This window comes from Artemia sp. Qi Xiang Cuo, chromosome 13, assembly GCF_049724085.1.
Source record: "Artemia sp. Qi Xiang Cuo chromosome 13, ASM4972408v1, whole genome shotgun sequence".
NCBI lineage: Eukaryota > Metazoa > Arthropoda > Branchiopoda > Anostraca > Artemiidae > Artemia > Artemia sp. Qi Xiang Cuo.
Genome location: NC_142806.1, coordinates 15,560,796 through 15,580,441, shown reverse-complemented (window position 1 = coordinate 15,580,441; position 19,646 = coordinate 15,560,796). Strand labels below are relative to the sequence as shown.

The following is a 19,646-nucleotide window of genomic DNA, read 5'->3' as shown; positions in this document are numbered from 1 at the left end:
TTCTTCAGAGAACGGGTTGAAATTACCCTAAATGTGAGACTAGACGAAACTTTCAGAAAATTTATTAGGCTTCAGATTGATTTTGCACACAAAGGGGACCCTTTGTACGCAGGGATGAATTAAACAAACAGTCCAAGAGACAATTGGAATTTTGTGTATATTAATGATATTAACACCAGAAAAAGTTTATAGAGACGGGAATCTGTCTTGGGATAATTAGATATCAATGGGGAAAAACATAAGATGTCTGAAACATTAGCCCAGTGGTCAGAGGCGTCAATTGGGTGGGGGACCCAAGATTTTGAAAAATATATTTTTAAAGGTAGTTTCATTGAAAAATGTCTTTTTTGGTGTTTTGATTGAAAAACTTGAAAAACAACAACAAAAGAAACCTAATAGATTGGGAAAAATACATTCGGACCCTTCCCTTACATTTCCGTGAATTGCCAGAGGAAAGGAAGATAGGACGTAGGTAATTTCGAAGACCACAATGCCTTTCCATGATGATAAATAACAGTTCGAATAGGGATAAATTGTTTTATTGGACAGTAAAAAAACAATCAAAAAATATACTGAATATTTCGATCACGTGTACAGTGATATATATATCCATTATAATTTTTGATTGTTTTTTTTTACTGTCTAATAAAACGATTTATCCCTATTCGAACTGTAATTTATCGTAGGAGAATAGGAGAAATCTCCTGCAAGACTATTTCTACAAACTCCCTGGAAAGTCTAGGTTTGGGTTTCCAACCCTCACCCTACTTCCGAGAAGTCTTTGAAACAAATTTCCCGGACGTTACAATCTACGCATTAATTTCAGGATACTATAACTCAGGGAAGTTATTCGACAATAGTTCAGAATGACTAGTAGACTTAATAGAATGACTGAAAAGCCCTGAAAATAAATCTTTCCCACAACTAAGGTCCATAATCTTTTTCATTTAGATGAGCCTAACATGTGAACAGGAATAAGAGAGAGATAGTCTCTACCTATATATCTGGTAAGTGCCCGTAACTTCCGTCCAACTGATAATGTCTCATCTCTAAAAGCAATTGTGTTATATACAACAGGTACCTAAAGCCTGAAGCCAAGCAAGTATTCATCAATAGTCCATAGGTTTATTTGAAATTGTGATGAACTCTGTCCATAGTTTTGGTGGGTCTACTACTTTTCTCATGGATTGGAACTTTCAGTTGTTTTTCTTCTTTTTTTCGGGGGGGGTCAAGGGGACTTTGAGACTTGGTCTTGGGGAAAGAGGAATAATGCTTTTTCTCCGCTCCCGCACAAGCCATAAAAGAGTATGTGCTATGGTTTTTCTTTCGTTTTATGTCTGTTTTCTTTCCTTTTTACGACCGTTTCCCCTAATATAATTTACATGTTCTTCAGGTGATCGTTTGGGGCATAATATTGGGCATAATAATATTCGGGGCACTAAACAGGAAAACTCGAAAAGAGGGAAATTATCTGAAAACATCCTCCAAATGGGTCGTCTTCAGCTCTGCCCCAGTAACCTAACTAGAATTCCTGGCTCCTAACCCTGCTCAAGCTTATAGAAGAGTTGAATTAGAAAACGTTGAACATAGACGGGCTCATGGAACCTTGCTCTGCCGAGGTTCAACATTGTGAACTGGACGAAAAGGCTATTCAAAATTGAAAAAGTGACGTTGGAATAATCAAGGAATCACTAATAACACAAATCACCTTTCATATTTCTATGAAAAATCGGCCGTGCCTATACATAGTAGAGAAGAAAATTCCCCCCCCCCAGCTCAAGAAACCAATTCGCCGGGGGCTCCTCTCCTGAAAATAGTGACAAATAGAATATATCTGACTGCGTTTTTGCCCCCCCCCCCCTCTTTCATAAATCCTCAAACTCAAAAGAACAGCACTTTACTAAAAATCAAGAAAATGTTTTGTAGATTCTATTTGCTTAACACACACAGAATAAAACTTACTGATAAGCTATAACTATAATTCACTTATTTAAGTTCCCCCCTTTTAGATATATATTTAAGTCGATGTAATAGTTTAGCTTATTAGTTATTAAACTTAGTATAAAACATATTAGCTATTATAAAAAAAAGTAAAAATTGACACTTTTACCAATGTAAAAGTTTAGAAGTAATTTGAGTATGAATTTGTCCATTTTAACCGATTTCTAACAACCGCTGAGTTTAACTGAAAAGTTTTTCTTTAAATTAGCACTAAGTTTGACCAGACTGCGGCACCAGGATTGTAGGTAAGACAGCCTTCTAAAGAAAAAAGAATTGTGCCTAATTAGAGCCCCAAATCTTATTTTGTGTCAGACCATTACAAAAGATTTGCCTGTAAAAATATTTAGCCATAGGTTAATGAATGAGACATTCGTACGAGCATTTCTAAGAATTTGACCGCGCTGAAAAATAATCACACATCCCTGAGTATGTTTTGTTAGTTTATTTGTGTACCAATATAGACACATTGAGCAAAAAATACCAAGTCGACGTTTTTGAAAGGGGTATTACAAAGTCGGATCCCTTGCTCCATGTGTCTTAGAAGACAATTTTTGTGAATGAAAACGCATCTCTTCCGCCTCAGCATATTCATCAATCAACTAGCCAAAAAGCCTGTTAGACAACAGACATAGGATAGACAAAAACATAGCTGTACGCACTCTTTTGTATGGATCGAAGACCCCTCCCACGCAAAGGAAAAAAATTGTGAAAATTGCAACTCAATCCCCCCGCTGTGAAACAAAACAAAGGTGAGTTAGACAAACTAACCTAACTACTTGTAAAATTTATCATAATTTTAATAAGCCTACTGGCAGTATAATGAGAAATAGGTATTTGGCTTAAAGTGTCTGAGGCATTACCTCACAGAGTTGTTCTCAGAGCGGAAGATTACTGATTGGATGGAAGTTATCGACATTACCGATAATATAGGTAGATGCTCTGACTGATGAGACTGAAAATTGGTTTAAAATAAGAAAAAAAAAATATGAAGAAACATAACCAAATAGCACAAAATTCCAGAGAAGTAATTATAATAATCATCACTTATTATTGTTCTTAGGATGCTTTAAAGGCTTCTTGAATTCTTACTGACTGCTCCTCCAAACTTTGTTTCAATTCTTCAAGTGTTGTAAGCAGTTGCTGTCTTCTAAGCGCCAACATCTGTAAAAATAGGAAAAATTTTTAAAACAAGTCAACTTATTGTTTGTTTGTTTTTCGAGTTCAAAAAGCACTTAAGAGTACCGTTTTTAGAGAAACGCCTATGTAACTTCAGAAGGTAAGCTCAGATTTTACTGCTACTAACAATCCAAGCCGCTTGAGGGCAACACGCCTACGCACACTCCCCCTCCATCCCAAGCTATTCAAAGCCTCCCTCTTTACACCTTCCAAAGAAGTTGAAGCTTCCTTTAAATCCTTCTTTACGACCATCTCCCACCCTATCTCGGAACGACCTGCTTATCTTACTTTGGAAAAATTGTTTCTTGAATTTGAAAAGTAGTGCTGGCAATTTGGTACAGTATTCATGGTAAAGCAGCAATGTACGGAAAAGGGAACATTCTAATAATGTAAAAAAAAAATAATGGAATAATGTAAAAAATGAAACGAAAAAGGGGAAAAGATAAAGAAAAACCTGCAGTGTTCATCAATAAGAAATCTGAACTATAATTGGGATCTGAACAATTTAAAGAGGCTAGTGGGAATTAATGTCAAGGCTCGTGATTCCCAAAGTGGGGCATATGCCTCATCAGTGGGGTATGCCAATATTTAGGTGGGTCATGTGCAGGACGTGCACCCATTGGCTGACCATACTCTAGAGCCTTAATATTGAAAAAAAATATTTGTATGACGTCACATTAATAAGCATTCAAAGAGCAAAAAAATTTCATTGATTGTATTACAATGACGTCACGCATTGTATAAAGGTGTTGTATAAAGAAAAAATTTATTATAGTTAGTATTTTGTATTAAAAAGAAATTAGAATAAAAAATGTCTAGCAGACGACTCGAAGAAAGATACCAAGTTAATTAATGGCGATGTAAGCTTCCTTAGCGTGAATACACTTAAAATTTTGAGCAACAAAATTTAAATATCACGAGGCGGGCATCAGGGTTCAGAAATTCCTAGGTGGTGCATGGCTCAGAATTGGTGGGGAGCCACTGGTCTAGACTAATAGGATTTAATGACAATTCGAAAAAATTTAGTGATTGATGAGATTTAGAAACAATTCATGCTTAGGCAAGTTTTATAGTAAATAATAATTTACTGTTCGTTTTAAATTTCAATGTCGCTCATTACTTTCATTCGCAGAAAACTTTTTTTTTAAATAATTTTTTTTATTCTTAGATTGAGGGATATACATTTAATTGAAAAAAAAACATTACTAAACTAACAGCCAATAGCTCTAACGGCCTCCGCAGCCATCTCTTGTTAAAGATAGATCTTTACAATGCTTCTTATCTTTTTTGTCATTGAGTTTTATAGCAGTCAAGTCAACAGATTAACGACGCATCTTGACAACAAAGATTCTAAATCTGACCCTACAGCAGCTTGGATTGAATCCTGGGCTCCCTTACCGCCAAGCACTGTGCCATCAATCCACCGAGACGCCACAGGTATATCACTGAACACTCTTAAGTCTCTGTTCTTGGTATTCAAACTGTTTAATATTATATTTCAGAAATTGCTGATTCAAAAATCAGCGGGAAACAAGAAAAGCCGAATTTTCTATTATTCTCTTTGATTGATAGCACCATCTATTATAGTTTTCTTTCAAACGAAAGACATCGAGTGGGTAATACGGTCTTCAATATGTTTATCGAAAATATAATATTTTGAAAGGAGCAAATGCATCATAATCTTGTCACCGAAGGCTTTTGAATGCCGTCCAGTTACGCAAAATGCTATTTAATCTACGTGTATGAAATTCTCAGATTTTATTTTTAAGATGAGTCTGGTATGTACCGAATGTATATTTCCTATCATAAACTACAAAACATAAAATTGAGGGAGTAAACAAGAGAAGAAAAGAAGAGGAGAGAGAAAAAGGGTAGTAAAGAAAAGTGGTATCTGATGCTTAAAAGAGATACAGATGCAGCCAATGGTGTTCGCGGAGGTTTTTCAAAGGGTGAGCCAGCAAATTTTTCTCAGGATAGGGGGCTAACATTTTGTAAAATGTATTGGTACTTATCTGTTATAGTGACCCCACTAAAGAATTACGCTGCGTAAAACTCGATAACAAATCGGTTTCATATGTCTATATTAGGAGACAGTTAGCTTAAGCTCTGTGGAAAATAGGTGGCGGGTGACAGAATACATTAGAATTATATAATTTGGGCTATACATTTGCACATTAGGGGGGAGTAAAGTATTTGGAAATTGTCAAGTTAGAAAACAGTTCTTACTTCATAATATGCAGAATTATTCTAGCTAATACATTTTGCATGCTATGCTTTACCCCAACCCAAATTTGTTTCTAAAGTATTATATTTTCATCATATTTTGGTATATTTCATTAGGATTAACCTAACTTCACTTCTTGAATGGGGTCGCTATAACAGATAAGTACCAATGTATTTTTGCCCGAAAAGCTGGCACTTTTTTTCCGAGTCTTGTAATTTTGGATATTCTTGTTTTTTAGGGGGGGGGGCAGAATACCCTCTCTGCTCTCCCCTGAAGGTGCCATTGCATACAGCAGTTTTGATTTTAGAATAATAGAACGAAACAAAGGAAGCAAACATGTAAAAAAAAGTCACAATTAAGCGACTGCCGCAAAATTACCAAACCTAATCTTCCCTACAGTAGTACCACTTTTCCTTCATTAAGCACAAAATAAATAAGTGAAGGAGTATAGAGGATAATAAAAAAAGAAGAACTTATAATACGGAAGCAACATAGCTAAAGATTGAAGCCAAAAAAAGCGACGCTCAATAAGTTATATTAAATAATTACTATGAGCTCAAATACATGCAAGGGTGCCAACAGAAATTTTTCCAAAAGAGTGATATGGAATATTTGGAATGTTTCTTGATGGAGGAGGGGTTAATTTTTTAGCTTCATAGTAAGGAAATTTCAAGTAAGGAATTAAATATGGGGGATAAAATTTTAATTTCTTACAATCCATAGACAAAAGTAAATGATCGGTAGGCAAGTGGCCTTTGAGTATGTTAACGAAAGGCAAACATTTTGCTCAAATCTTTTGTAAAATCTGGTATGACGGGTAAAATTTACAAGGCCTGTTCCTCTCCCACACAAACGAAAAGTAGCTCCGACCATATATATTAGGATTCATTTTTATTCATTTAGTTGTATGTTTTATTACCCAGTTTAATGTTAAATGTATTTAAAGGGTATCTGAAAAAGAACCCCAGATTTGAATCTGATGTAAATCAAATTTACCACACATTTACGAATTTACACCACAAATATTAACCTGAAAAATAGAAACGTAGTATCAAAATATACCCTTCGACGATTAGTAACAACAAAACATACACGTTACCAATAGCAACAAATAAAAATAAAGGGCTTTTCAAATCCGGTGTTCTTTTTTTTACACTTTTTGCGGATGACCGATGAATTCGAAATAAAATATAGTCACTATAATTTAGACTATTGATCACCGGAATATCAAGTTTTCTGTGTCCGACCTAAATATGTTTGTTTTTTTTATAATTTAGGAAATCTAAGATAAGAATTGAAATGTTTACAATTTTATGGAAAAAGAAACAGTGAATATGCTTATGAAAAGAGTAGTAAATTACAACTTTTCGTTCTTTTTACTGGCTTATCATTTCCCATAAAAGAACCAATCAGGAATTAAAGAGACAAAATTATTAGTCTCTTCAGAAGCTAAGTGTCCTTGTGTTTCTAGATTTGTAAATCAAACTTATTTTAACTCAAAGCAATAGTTAGCCTGGTTTTAAATAGGGGGATAATCAAATTGTTCACAGGAAAGAACGAATAGGGAAGGGTTTAAAGATTGATTTTGACGGTTTTATTAACAAAGAAATCTCTTTTCTCTCTATAGAAAATGAAAAGCGAACATAAATGAAAGCTGGAATTGGACTCTTTGCTTATAATTCCTTTAAAATGACTCAAAGGGAGGGGAAATGTCCCCTAGATGATTTACACCCCCTAGATTTCAAAAGATACTTTCCTTTTGATTCTTCACTGAAAAATCCCCTTTTTTGATCATTTGATTGGCAAAAAGAAGGAAAAAATAATAAGTTGTCCCCCCACTCCGATATTGGCACCTGAATAAAAAAAAAATTCAAAAATTGTCTTTGCTCTTTTCTTATAATTATTTTAAAATGACTCAAAGGGAGGGGAAATGTCCCCTAGATGTTTTGCACCCCTAGATTTCAAAAGATACTTTACTTTTGAGTCTTCACTGAAAAATCCCCTTTTTGTATCATTTGATTGGCAAAAAGAAGGAAAAAATAATAAGTTGTCCCCCCACTCCGATATTGGCACCTGAATAAAAAAAAAATTCAAAAATTTTCTTTGCTCTTTGCTTATAATTCTTTTAAAATGATTCAAAGGGAGTGGAAATGTCCCCTAGATGTTTTGCACCCCTAGATTTCAAAAGATACTTTCCTTTTGAGTCTTCGCTGAAAAATCCCCTTTTTGTATCATTTGATTGGCAAAAAGAAGGAAAAAATAATAAGTTGTCCCCCCACTCCGATATTGGCACCTGAATAAAAAAAATTCAAAAATTTTCTTTGCTCTTTGCTTATAATTCTTTTAAAATGACTCAAAGGGAGGGGAAATGTCCCCTAGATGTTTTGCACCCCTAGATTTCAAAAGATACTTTCCTTTTGAGTCTTCACTGAAAAATCCCCTTTTTTGATCATTTGATTGGCAAAAAGAAGGAAAAAATAATAAGTTGTCCCCCCACTCCGATATTGGCACCTGAATAAAAAAAAAATTCAAAAATTTTCTTTGATCTTTGCTTATAATTTCTTTAAAATGACTCAAAGGGAGTGGAAATGTCCCCTAGATGATTTACACCCCCTAGATTTCAAAAGATACTTTCCTTTTGATTCTTCACTGAAAAATCCCCTTTTTTGATCATTTGATTGGCAAAAAGAAGGAAAAAATAATAAGTTGTCCCCCCACTCCGATATTGGCACCTGAATAAAAAAAAAATTCAAAAATTTTCTTTGCTCTTTGCTTATAATTCTTTTAAAATGACTCAAAGGGAGGGGAAATGTCCCCTAGATGTTTTGCACCCCTAGATTTCAAAAGATACTTTCCTTTTGAGTCTTCACTGAAAAATCCCCTTTTTTGATCATTTGATTGGCAAAAAGAAGGAAAAAATAATAAGTTGTCCCCCCACTCCGATATTGGCACCTGAATAAAAAAAAATTCAAAAATTGTCTTTGCTCTTTGCTTATAATTCCTTTAAAATGACTCAAAGGGAGGGGAAATGTCCCCTAGATATTTTGCACCCCCTAGATTTCAAAAGATACTTTCCTTTTGAGTCTTCACTGAAAACTCCCCTTTTTTGATCATTTGATTGGCAAAAAGAAGGAAAAAATAATAAGTTGTCCCCCCACTCCGATATTGGCACCTGAATAAAAAAAAAATTCAAAAATTTTAGAATCTTTTTACTGGCTGAAAAGTTGACATGGCAAAAACGGGTAGGGTGGAAACGGGCAGAAAGAATGTGGGACCGTTTTGCTTCCCCTTCTGGCATACGCTTAGGGACTAAAATGGTCAGCTGCAAAACACGAGACAAAAATAGACCATTGGAATTGAAGAAAACGTTTTAGGAGGGCTGAGTTACTAGTCTCTGCAGAAACTGTGTTTCCTTGTCTGTCTGGATTCGTCACAAAGCTTTAGTTTACCCGAAGCATTAGTTAACCTGGTTTCAAAAAGGGGGTGCTATTTTCCTCTTCAGAAATAAGGAATAATGTAATTGGCTTTCAGAAATACGTCACAAAAATAAGACAATGACATTAAAGCACACAAAAACAGACCATTGGAATTGAAGAAAATGTTTTAGGAGAACAGTTATTAGTCTCTCCAGAAACTACGTTTCCCCGTCAGTATGGATTTGTCACTAAGCATTAGTTAGCCAGATTTCAGAAAGGGGGAGCAATTTTTCCCTCCAGAAATAAGGAATAATGTAATTGGCTTTCAGAAATACGGCACAAAAATAAGACAATGAAATTAAAGCATACTTTTACGACGAAATGCAATCTCTCTTTGGGTCTGTGTTACTGCATGCACTTGTCCTATTTTTCAACCAAAGAATTGTGCTTTATCCGATGCAAAGTATAAACACATACTGAACAAGTACTGACAATGCCTATCCTCTCCACACACAAAAAGTGACCCTTTGTCCGCGTCTCCGGAGACGATTCCATACCTATGCGAACCTGGCGACTAAATCACAAGTTCCGTAGGTGATTATACTTGTTCCGTAAAAGCTGTATTAAATTTGATTTATTGGCTCGGAGCAATTAAGTAGTACAACATTTTCCCTCTAGAGGCGCTGAGGTACGCGGGGTCACTTTTGCAGAGTTTTGACTGTACTTGTTCAGTAGATGATTATACTTTGATCCGATGCTATGTATGCACTCCAGACACATGGGCAAATAGGACGAATAAAGCCCTCCCGAGAATTATTTCCCGTGAAATATTTTCCGCGAAGGGAGATTTCTGGCACCATTTGAAAAATTATCAGAAATTAAAGTCTTTTCCAAATGAAAATGTGCTAAGATGACTTTTTCAGGTGGACTCGTCCACAAGAATATTACCCGGAGGATTTTTAGCGAGAATGGAATTGTCCTAGGGGAAATTTCGTTGTGAGAAGGGGGAAGGAGTTAAATGGGAGGAACTTTCCATGGAGGAATTTTGTAGAATCTTCCGTGGAGGAAGAGTGGCCCTTGTCATTAGATATCGGAATTCTAGAAACAGAATTTTAAAAACAGTATTTGCAAAAAAAAAAATAAAAAAAAATGAAGATCATCACTAAAATAGGGAGCTTCGAAAGTAGAAACCCGAGTCCTTCTATTAGTATCAATAATCGCTAACTGTCAATTATATGTGTTTTTTCATCATTTTTTTCAGTTAAATTAACAAAATAAATCAGTAAACATACAAGGTTTACAGCTAAATCACTGCTTAAAAAATTAACTCTTGATTTAATACGCAACTTAATTGCGAAACAAGATAAAAATGTCAAATATCAAATATTTACAGACTAGAAAAAAGTTGGACAGATCTAACAGTTTACGACTTCTCTTAATTAGTTTGTGGGAGCTGAAATAAAAATTAAGCATTATTTTCTCAAGGTTGGGAAATTGCTTATCCGGAGCCATCTACCCCTCTACAACGATAAGTTATTTTCACTTGAATTGTATGGAAATAAGCATTTTCAAGTGTTAATCTTAAATAAATCCTTTTGGCTGAAAGTTAATGATGACAATTAAATATAGAGAAGCTAAGGCATAATAATAAAAAAAAAACTTTGCAAAAATAGTAGGCTAGATAGCAGATTTTTCTCAAAGCTTTACCCTTTTATTTAATACAGAAACGACTATGAGCAAACTTATAATAAGAATAGAAACTGGAATAGAATAATAGAATAAAAATAGAATAATAGAATAATAGAGTAATAATAGAATAAATATTAGAATAATATTTCTATAAGAATAGAAACTGGCACTAATGGACATAAATGGACAAAAAGTAATAATTTATTAAATAATTATGAATGTAATTTGTAATGTGTTTTGTATTTAATAATGCATTTTTGACCACTTCCTCCCCTATCTCTCCTCTGGAAAAACCTCGGTACTTATGCATTATACGATACCCACCGCTATATACTGTATAAGGAAACCAGACGGGAAACCAGACAAACAGGTATTTGCTAGATAAATGGTTCGCAAAGCGTGATTTGTTATTGCGTTTACAATATTTCAACTGCTGTTTTTGGGGTTTAGGGGGGGGGGGGTACCTAGGTTAGGTTAAGTATTTAATATGTGCTATGATTTACTCCCACCCCCTAATGTGCAAATATATAGCCCAAATTTGTTTCTAAAGTATCATATTTCCTTTTCATGCAGGACAGTGCAAGGGTAATATATACCCTTTCCTTTGAGCATTTATTTTTCCTGGGAGCTAGGAAACTGTCAACGTTTGAATTCTTACAGCAGAAATCCATGGTAAAAATTAATCAATTAGTATAACGTATTTATTTTCACTATCAACGTGGAAACACCGACAAAAACATGATACTGCTCTAAAAACTTCATAAATTCTAAGAAAATATTCCAATCTTAGAAAAAAAGATTAGAAAATAATCAAAATCTTACAAAATTGTTGTTTTCAGGTATGAATAGACTTGATGGTTCTACTGGGCAAAAAATGTTCTGATTTTGATATCGGTACTTTATTTTGGTACTTTAAGGGACTGATATTGCAATTCATAAGGTTATATACTGTAACAGTTCTATACTGTAGTATTATATAAAGCTATATACAGTATTAAACGGTACAGATTTCGGCTTTAACGACTAGAAGAAAGTTCGACGGACTAATAGCAATTTACGACTTCTTCTAATTAGTTAGTGGGTGTTGAAGTATAAAATTCAGGATATGTTCCCCAGCCTGAGAAATCACTTCGCTGGATTAATTCTTCGCTATCTACCCTTTTATAAGGGTAAGCTATTTTGCTTGAATTACATGAGAATCAAACATTTTTCAAGCGTTAATCCAGTGCAGAAAATTAGTAAAGACAACTGAATCTAGAGAAAATGTGACATTAAAAGCGGTCAAATTAAGATAGTTGCAGTACTGTTTTCTTATACCTTTACAGTTATATTAATACGATATATGTATTTATATTAATAATTAATATAATTTTATAATATTAATTTTATTAATATATATTTTATTAATAAAATATATAAACACTAAAATATATGTATTTCCTGTTGTTGAAACTTCATTTTTCATGAATGAAAAAAAAAAATGTAAGAAAATTTCTTTGGATTAGTTGCCAGTAATTCTTCTATATTACAAAACAGCTATTCAAATTACAATCATCATTAGTAATAGCAAAACCAAGTTTATATTCATTTTTTTTATCTTGAAGTTGTCAGGGGAAAAGGGGCGTATCACCTGCTTAATCATCATAAATATGTTAGAAATTCAAAATTTTAATAAGGCTTCATCAATAGGGTAGAAAACTATAAATAATAAAAATAAAATGTAAGAAAGATTCCCCGGCAGGTTTGTAGCCACGTGCCACATATCAGAAACAGTGATTATCAAAAAACGTTATGCACCCCTCCCACAAAGGAGAAAGTGAAATGAAGTCCCTGCTAACGACAAGTTGCTGCAAGTTAACGTAATCTCATTATGATAATGATTGAAAGATCATTTGATACATTGACACTAATTCAGCATTAGGTTAGTTATGGAATTGAATTGAACTGAAAATGAATACACCGTTTATCAAACTGTTCATGGTAATCAACAGTAGGTAAAAACCTTGTCAATACTTGTTGAAGCTCTGAAGAACGCAATTTCAATAAATAATATATATATATATATATATATATATATATATATATATATATATATATATATATATATATATATATATATATATATATATATATATATATATATATATATATATATATATATATATATATATATATATATATATATATATATATATATATATATATATATATATATATACATATATATATATATACATTATTGGGGGGGGGCAACTGGCCCCCTCCCCAAAAACGACATTCCTGTTCCTAAATCAATTACAGTGTAGCGTAAATTTTGTCAGCCCATTTCCAAGCATAGCTGCTAAGCCAGGCCGGTTTACACCAATGAAGCTATTAAAATTCAAGTTCGGCTTAAGAGATTTACAAAAATTAGGCCACTAGTGGAAAAAAAAAGGCTAAAATTAGCCCAAAATAATAAAAATAAAGCTAATCATTTTCGTCGTTTGAGCCAATATTATCCAATAAAAGTTTGCAACCGTGTTTCATAGATAATAAAAAGAATATGGCTAGACTTCAATGCGGAAGTTCCCGAGTTTAAAAATATAAATTATACCGATAAAAATTGGAACAGAAATACACTTAAGAATTTTACACTTATTTTGTACTCTCTTGTGCGGTAAACCAATTGACTCTGATTGTAAAAAGGATAAATCCTCGCTTCAGTTACCGGCCGTATAATGTCAAGAGATTGTTTTTATAACATGAATTGGCTGTGAGTGACAGACGCTTACCAATTACGAGCATCTATAAAGTGCGATTATTAGTACGATAAAAAACTTGAATAGTTAGTTATTCCCATGACGAGAATTATTTTGTTAATAAAAATAATATTTTAATGTTAAGAGGGGGCTCCAAAATATTCTGATTATTCTGGTACCATGTTCGGTACTCATGGTTTACCTCGCATCCGAAGTAGCTCTATCTAACAAAAAGAACCTTCGAACCGAAGGACTAGCAGAACTATTTTGAGCGCTGCTGTGGTTAGCTCCTGTCAATTATACAGCGGATTGGCAGCCCTACGGGCCTATTTTCGCGCTAACCAATGGTTCAGCCAAAAACACTGTCTGGTTAATGCAAAAATACTCGTCAGGAATAAAATGACTTCGGGTTCACAAAATCAAAGCGGAGAGCATTTGCATCAAAACATCTGTCTGAAAGAGCTTAAAACTGATTGAAGTGAAAGAGTAAAACCAGCTAAATTGATCGCAAAAAACCTGAATTTATTAGTTTGGCTACTAAAACTTAAATATTAAACTTGCTTCTGAGGGATTTTTAACTTACGTAGATAAATATGATACTGACTAAAACAAAGAAAAGTGCCACGAATTGTTCCAGATTTCCCAGAGCCACTTGTCCGACTGAAGCTAAAAGGTACTTATGCATTATGCGGTACCCACGAAAGAAGTCAAGTTTGGTTAACGCTAATGAAATAAAATAAAATAGGATGAATATATAATAGTTTAGAAACAAATTTGGGATATATATATTTACACATTAGGGGGGATGGGGGTAAAGCATAGCATATATTAAATACGTAACCTGACCTAGGTACCTTTTGCCCCCCCCCCCCATAAACCCCCAAAAAACAAAAGTTTAAATATTGTAAACGCAATAACAAATCACGCTTTGTGAACCATTTATCTAGCAGATACCCGTTTTCTTGGTTTCCTTATACAGTATATAGCGGTGGTTACAGCATAATGCATATGTACCAGCTAAAATCAGCGAGCTGGTTACCACGACAAGGATGGTTAACGAGGAATAAGAAGCGCCGAAATAATAGTTCAGAAAGACAATAAAGGATTGGTTGCAAGGCCGAATCCAGGATTTTTGTTCGGGTGGTGTATTTTTTTTCATGGGCGTTTTATAAAAACAACTTTAAAAATACATCAAAAATGTGTTTTATGCATTTTTTACGTTTTTACGAGTCGGACAAACATTTAGGGGGAGATCAAACCCCCTAACCCCCCTGGATACGACCTTGCTTGGCTAGTCCAAAAATAGACCCTAATTAAAGTGCACTATTGTGGTTGGGCCGAGCATTCTGAGAAGTTACTGTTACTGTAATGAGGATAAGAAGCGCAGAAATAGTGGTTCTGTATCTGTATATCCAAGAAGCTTTTGTTAGGATGACAACAGGCCTTACTAAAGAGCATTAGTGCGTAGGCCTACAAGGCACTGGCTAACCCCTTTGAGGATATTTAATCGGTAGACTAGTGTTGTATCTTTCAGTAACCACAGCCGTTGCAATTCAGGCCCGATGAAAAAAAAAAGAAATAGAAATTAGAGAGAATAAAGCTTTGGACATCTGAGAAATATCTTTCAAACAATATTATATCAGCATGTTAAGATTTAAACAAAAATCATTGTAACTTGAATATTTTTTGTGATGGCTACCATTATTCTAGAATCCATGAAATTTCTTAACATAGCTAGGCCCAAAGATTCTGAATGAAAAATAGTTAAACAATCAAAATGAATGTTGAGTTTGTAGACTAAACAGGGTCGTATCCAGGATTGTCGTCACACAGGGGAGAACAAACAAAGAAACGCCAAAAAATTTATTTGTATGTAGTTTTGTTATTTTTGTGAAAGTCGGACAAAGATTTCAGAGGGGAAGGCTTCAAATCGGGTAACCTCTCTGAATACGGTCCTTAAGACTAAATGTTTTTTTTCTCTTTCCTTCCAATCTTCTTTTTTAAATGAATTCCCTGGATTTTAGACCCTTCTAACCCAGCACCTCAGATAAGATTTACTTCAATAAGTAATTTTTTCTCAAGCTCTGACTCCTTAATTCCGATTTGGAGCCAAAAACAACGCTGAAAGAGCAAAGGAAGAAGCAGACCACAACACTGAAAAGGAAAATAAAACTAAGTGGAATTATATCTTCCTTATTTTTCAGATAAAAAGTAGTATTCCTTCAGTGGAACTTTGCCTTTCAGTTTCAGGTCCCAGACAACAAACAAGGAATACAAAGGAAAACTCAAGAGCTAGGAGACAAATATGAAGAGAGACGAGACGAATGGATAACAGTAGCTGGGATATTGAATAAGAAAAAAAAAGTAAGCCAGACTTGCACAATATTCGACTTGTATAGTGAATATGGCCAGGGGTGAACCTCCAGCATTTTTATTGGGGGGGGCAAGAGGGATCCATATCTGGATAGTCAAAGAGCATGGGATGTATAATATTTTTTTCTCCACATCATTGGGGGGCAACTGCCCCCCCTGCCACCCCCAAACGACGCCCCTGAATGTGGCAAGCCAGTACTCCCAAAAGCAAAAGTTTGTTGAAAAGAGAAACATGCTGATAATTTTGAAAATAATTTTAACATCAGTTTAGCTTTTAGTACAGTCGTAGTTATTGTTCTTTACTTTTGGCCTGGTACAAAATCTTAGGACAATTTTGCGATGATAAAAATTGCTTACTTTCCAATTGATTTTGTTTATACTTTAAAATTTGACAAGAATTTTTTTTTTTTTTTTTAGGCAGATTTTTAAGGCATCCTACGATCATTATCGAATTCCTATTACCTGGGATTTTAAGAAATTCCACAAACTCAGACTGGTGTTTTACTAGGCCTTTATTTTTATTAAATAAAAGAACAATTTTTTTAACTGAAAGTAAAGAGCAACAATAAAAATTAAAACGAATAGAAATTATTACTTATATGAGGGGGGTTGCTCTTCCTCAACACTTCGCTCTTTACGATATTAAATTAAAAAAACAAGTTTTTTTCGACAGAAAATAAGGAGCAACATTGAAACTTAAAACGAACATAAATTATTCCGTATTTGAGGGGGTTCGGCCCTAGTCAATACCTCGCTCTTTACGCTAAAGTTAAAATTTTGTTCCAAATCTTTAATAATGACCCCTGAATAAAAAAAGATCTTTTAATTAGAGTAGATAGCTCTTTTGAAAGTACTAAAAAGAACTTTAGCGTAAAGAGCGAGGTATTGACAAGGGGACGAACCCCCTCATATACGGAATAATTTCTGTTCGTCTTAAGTTTAATGTTGCTCCTTACTTTCAGTGGAAAAAACTTTTTTTTTATTTAATTTCTGATCGTTTTTTAAATAATGCCGGAAATCTGGCACCCTCTCATAGAAATGTCCCTTCCCCCATAAAAATATCCTCCATAGAAATATTCTCACACGTATACCCCCTCCTCCAACCCTCACCCCACCAGAAAAATCCTCCTGAAAACGTTTGTATACTTCCCAATAACCAATACTATAAGTAAACAACGAGCAAAGTTCATAACTTGCAGACCTTCCCCAGGACTCTGGGCGATTAAATTCATCTTCAAAGACATATTTATTACATTTTTGACCATTTTGAAAAAAAGGGCTATCTCAAAATTTTGTTCGGGTGACTTTGGGAAAAAATGAGCGTAAGAGGGGGCCTAGTTGCCCTCTGATTTTTTGGTCACTGAAATAGGACACTAGAATTTTTAATTTCCGTTCAAATAAGCCCTCTCGCGATATTCTAGGACCACTGGATCGACACGATCACCCCTGGAAAAAAAAATTAAATAAAAACGCATCCGTGATCTTTCTTCTGGCAAAAAATAAAAAATTCAGCATCTTTGCAGATAGGAGCTTGAAAGCTCTACAGTAGGGTTTTCTGGTACACTGAATCTGATAGTTTGATTTTCATTAAGATTCTGTCATTTTTAAGGGGGTGTTTTCCCTTTTTTTTCGAAAATAAGGCAAATTTTTTCGTAACTTTTGATTGGTATTGATTGAATTGAACTTGTTGAAACTTATATATTTGAAATCAGCATAAAAATACTATTCTTTTGATGTATCTACTAGTATAAAAAATCCGTTTTTTAGAGTTTCGGTTACTATTGAGCCGGGTCGCTCCTTACTTACAGTTCGTTACCACGAAATGTTGGAAATTTTTTTTAACTTTTAATAAAGCTTCTTATTGTTCTAATTATACGAACATAGTGTTTCAAGAGTCGTTCTTAAAAAAAATTGGGACAGATTTATAACTTTAGCGTAAAGATCGAGGTATCGAGGAAGAGCAGTCCCCCTCATTTGCCTAATAATTTCTGTTCGTTTTAATGTTGCTCCTTAATTTCAGTTGAAAAAACTTGTTTTTTTAATTTAATTTCTGATCGTCTTTACACAATCTGATCGCCAGGAAATCTGGCTAAGCCTCCATGGAAAAATCCCTCCTCCCCATAGGTTTATTCTCTACACAATTCAATCCTGGTGAAAATTTACCCCGGACAATTACCCTTAGCATCTCCACGCGTAAAATTCAGTCGTCAAAGAGAAAGCAAGACATAAGACGAATTTAGTAAGGAATTCAGGCAAATTCCTCCAGTGTAAAATTGATCCTGTAAATTTCCCTCCCCATGGAAAATTATCCCCGTGGAGAATCCCACCAGCAGAAAATTCGCCCCCCCCCCTACCCGATAAATGTATTCATACTTCCCAATAAAAATAGTATACGTAAACGATGGGCAAATTTTGTAATTTAAAGACCTTTCATCAGGGGCTTTGGGGGTCATGATATCTCCAAAGGCATAGTTATTCTGCCTTTCAACTATAATGAACAAAATGGCTATCTCAAAATATTTATCAGACGATTTTGAGGAAAAAGAGGCGTGGAGGGGGACTAGTTGCCCTCCAATTTTCTTGGTCAATGAAAAAGGGCACAAGAACTTTTAATTTCCGTTCGAATGAGCCCTCTCTCAATATTCTAGGACCGTTTAGAACTTGCTAATGGTGGAATTTATAGGAAGGACGGAGATATAAGCAATATCTTTTATATGAGTTATTAAAAATCTGTCTGAGATACCTGCGATACCAATACGCCCATACCGATACGTCCGATACTAAAAGCGTACAGCCATTTCCCCAGGGATTATGGAGGATCATATCATCACCAAGTCCATAAATAGTTTACCTTTGAACTATGTTGAACAAAATGATTATCTCAACATTTTTATTGGATAACATTGAAGGAAGGGGGACTTTTGGGAGGGGGGCTAGTTACCCTCCAATCTTTTCGGTCACATAAAAAAGGCACTAGCAAATTTAATTTCTGTTCAAATGAGCCATTAAACATCTCTCTATAATGTTCTGGTCATTTGCTAGTACTGGTGAAAAAAAGGAGACACATCAATGCTTCCCATGCAAAAAAGTGATTTTCCTTGGTGTTCAAGATTGTTCTGTAATTGTCCTACCAAATGGTTTTCGACCATGCTGATGCCAATGGTGCACTTTTTATTTCGATCTGGCGCCATTTTCAAGGGGGTTCAGAGTCTTTTTCGAAACACCATAAATTTGTTTTCGCAATAAACTTTTAATTTTATGATTACCCGAAACAATAGTTACCATTCCTGATCCTGTGTCAGATGATGATTTTTTTTTTCACTGGGCAGTTTTTTTAAACGCGTTTTTCAACTTTTGATTACTATAGGTTGTGGTTCGCTCTTTACTAGGTTGAAGCTACTGCTACAACCATGATAGCGCTTATGTATATAGAAGCTAGGCAGAACGAGTTTCTTCGTTAGTTTCTGTTTGCTTAGCCTGAGCCAAGGCAAAGATAAGTGACAGAATCAAGGGCGGATCCAGGATTTTTTTTTCGGGGGGAGGGGGTGGGGTTACTAATTTTTGACTCAGTTTTCGACTAATTTTACTGATTTTTACCTAGGTTTTACGAATTTTCGACTTATTTTGGACTTGGCCAAAAATTTCGGGGGGGGGGGGTTCAAACGGGGTACTCCCCCCTGTATACGGCCTTGGACAGAATAGATAGGAAATATATAATTTAGGCTATATATTTGGACATTGGGGGGGGGGGGTAGAGTATTTGTACATTTTGAAGTTAGAAAACAAGTTTTACTTCATAATATGCAGAATAACTCTACCTAACACATTTTACATGCAGACCCGCTACATCTTACCCCAGCCTTAATCTGCAAATATATAGTCCAAATTTGTTTCTAAGGTATTATCACAATTTTCATTTTAACATCCATGATCAGACACTTCTCTGTCAATGCAGATCGCAAACTAAATGAAAACCGGTTCTACTTAGCTTCTATATAAATAGGCGCTATAACAGAAAAGTACTGAAAA

At 34.6% G+C, this 19,646-nt stretch overlaps 1 protein-coding gene across 1 annotated transcript in view; it reads right to left on the bottom strand.

Annotated features, from left to right (window-relative positions):
- LOC148945006 (uncharacterized) overlaps positions 1–19,646 on the bottom strand; it is a 77,369-nt gene that overhangs the window by 679 nt on the left and 57,044 nt on the right. The window contains exon 4 of the mRNA XM_089099279.1: positions 1–3,162. This exon is cut by the window's left edge and continues 679 nt beyond it. Coding sequence (XP_088955405.1) covers positions 3,058–3,162 — 105 coding nt within the window. The 3' untranslated portion in view covers positions 1–3,057. The remainder of the gene's footprint in view (positions 3,163–19,646) is intronic.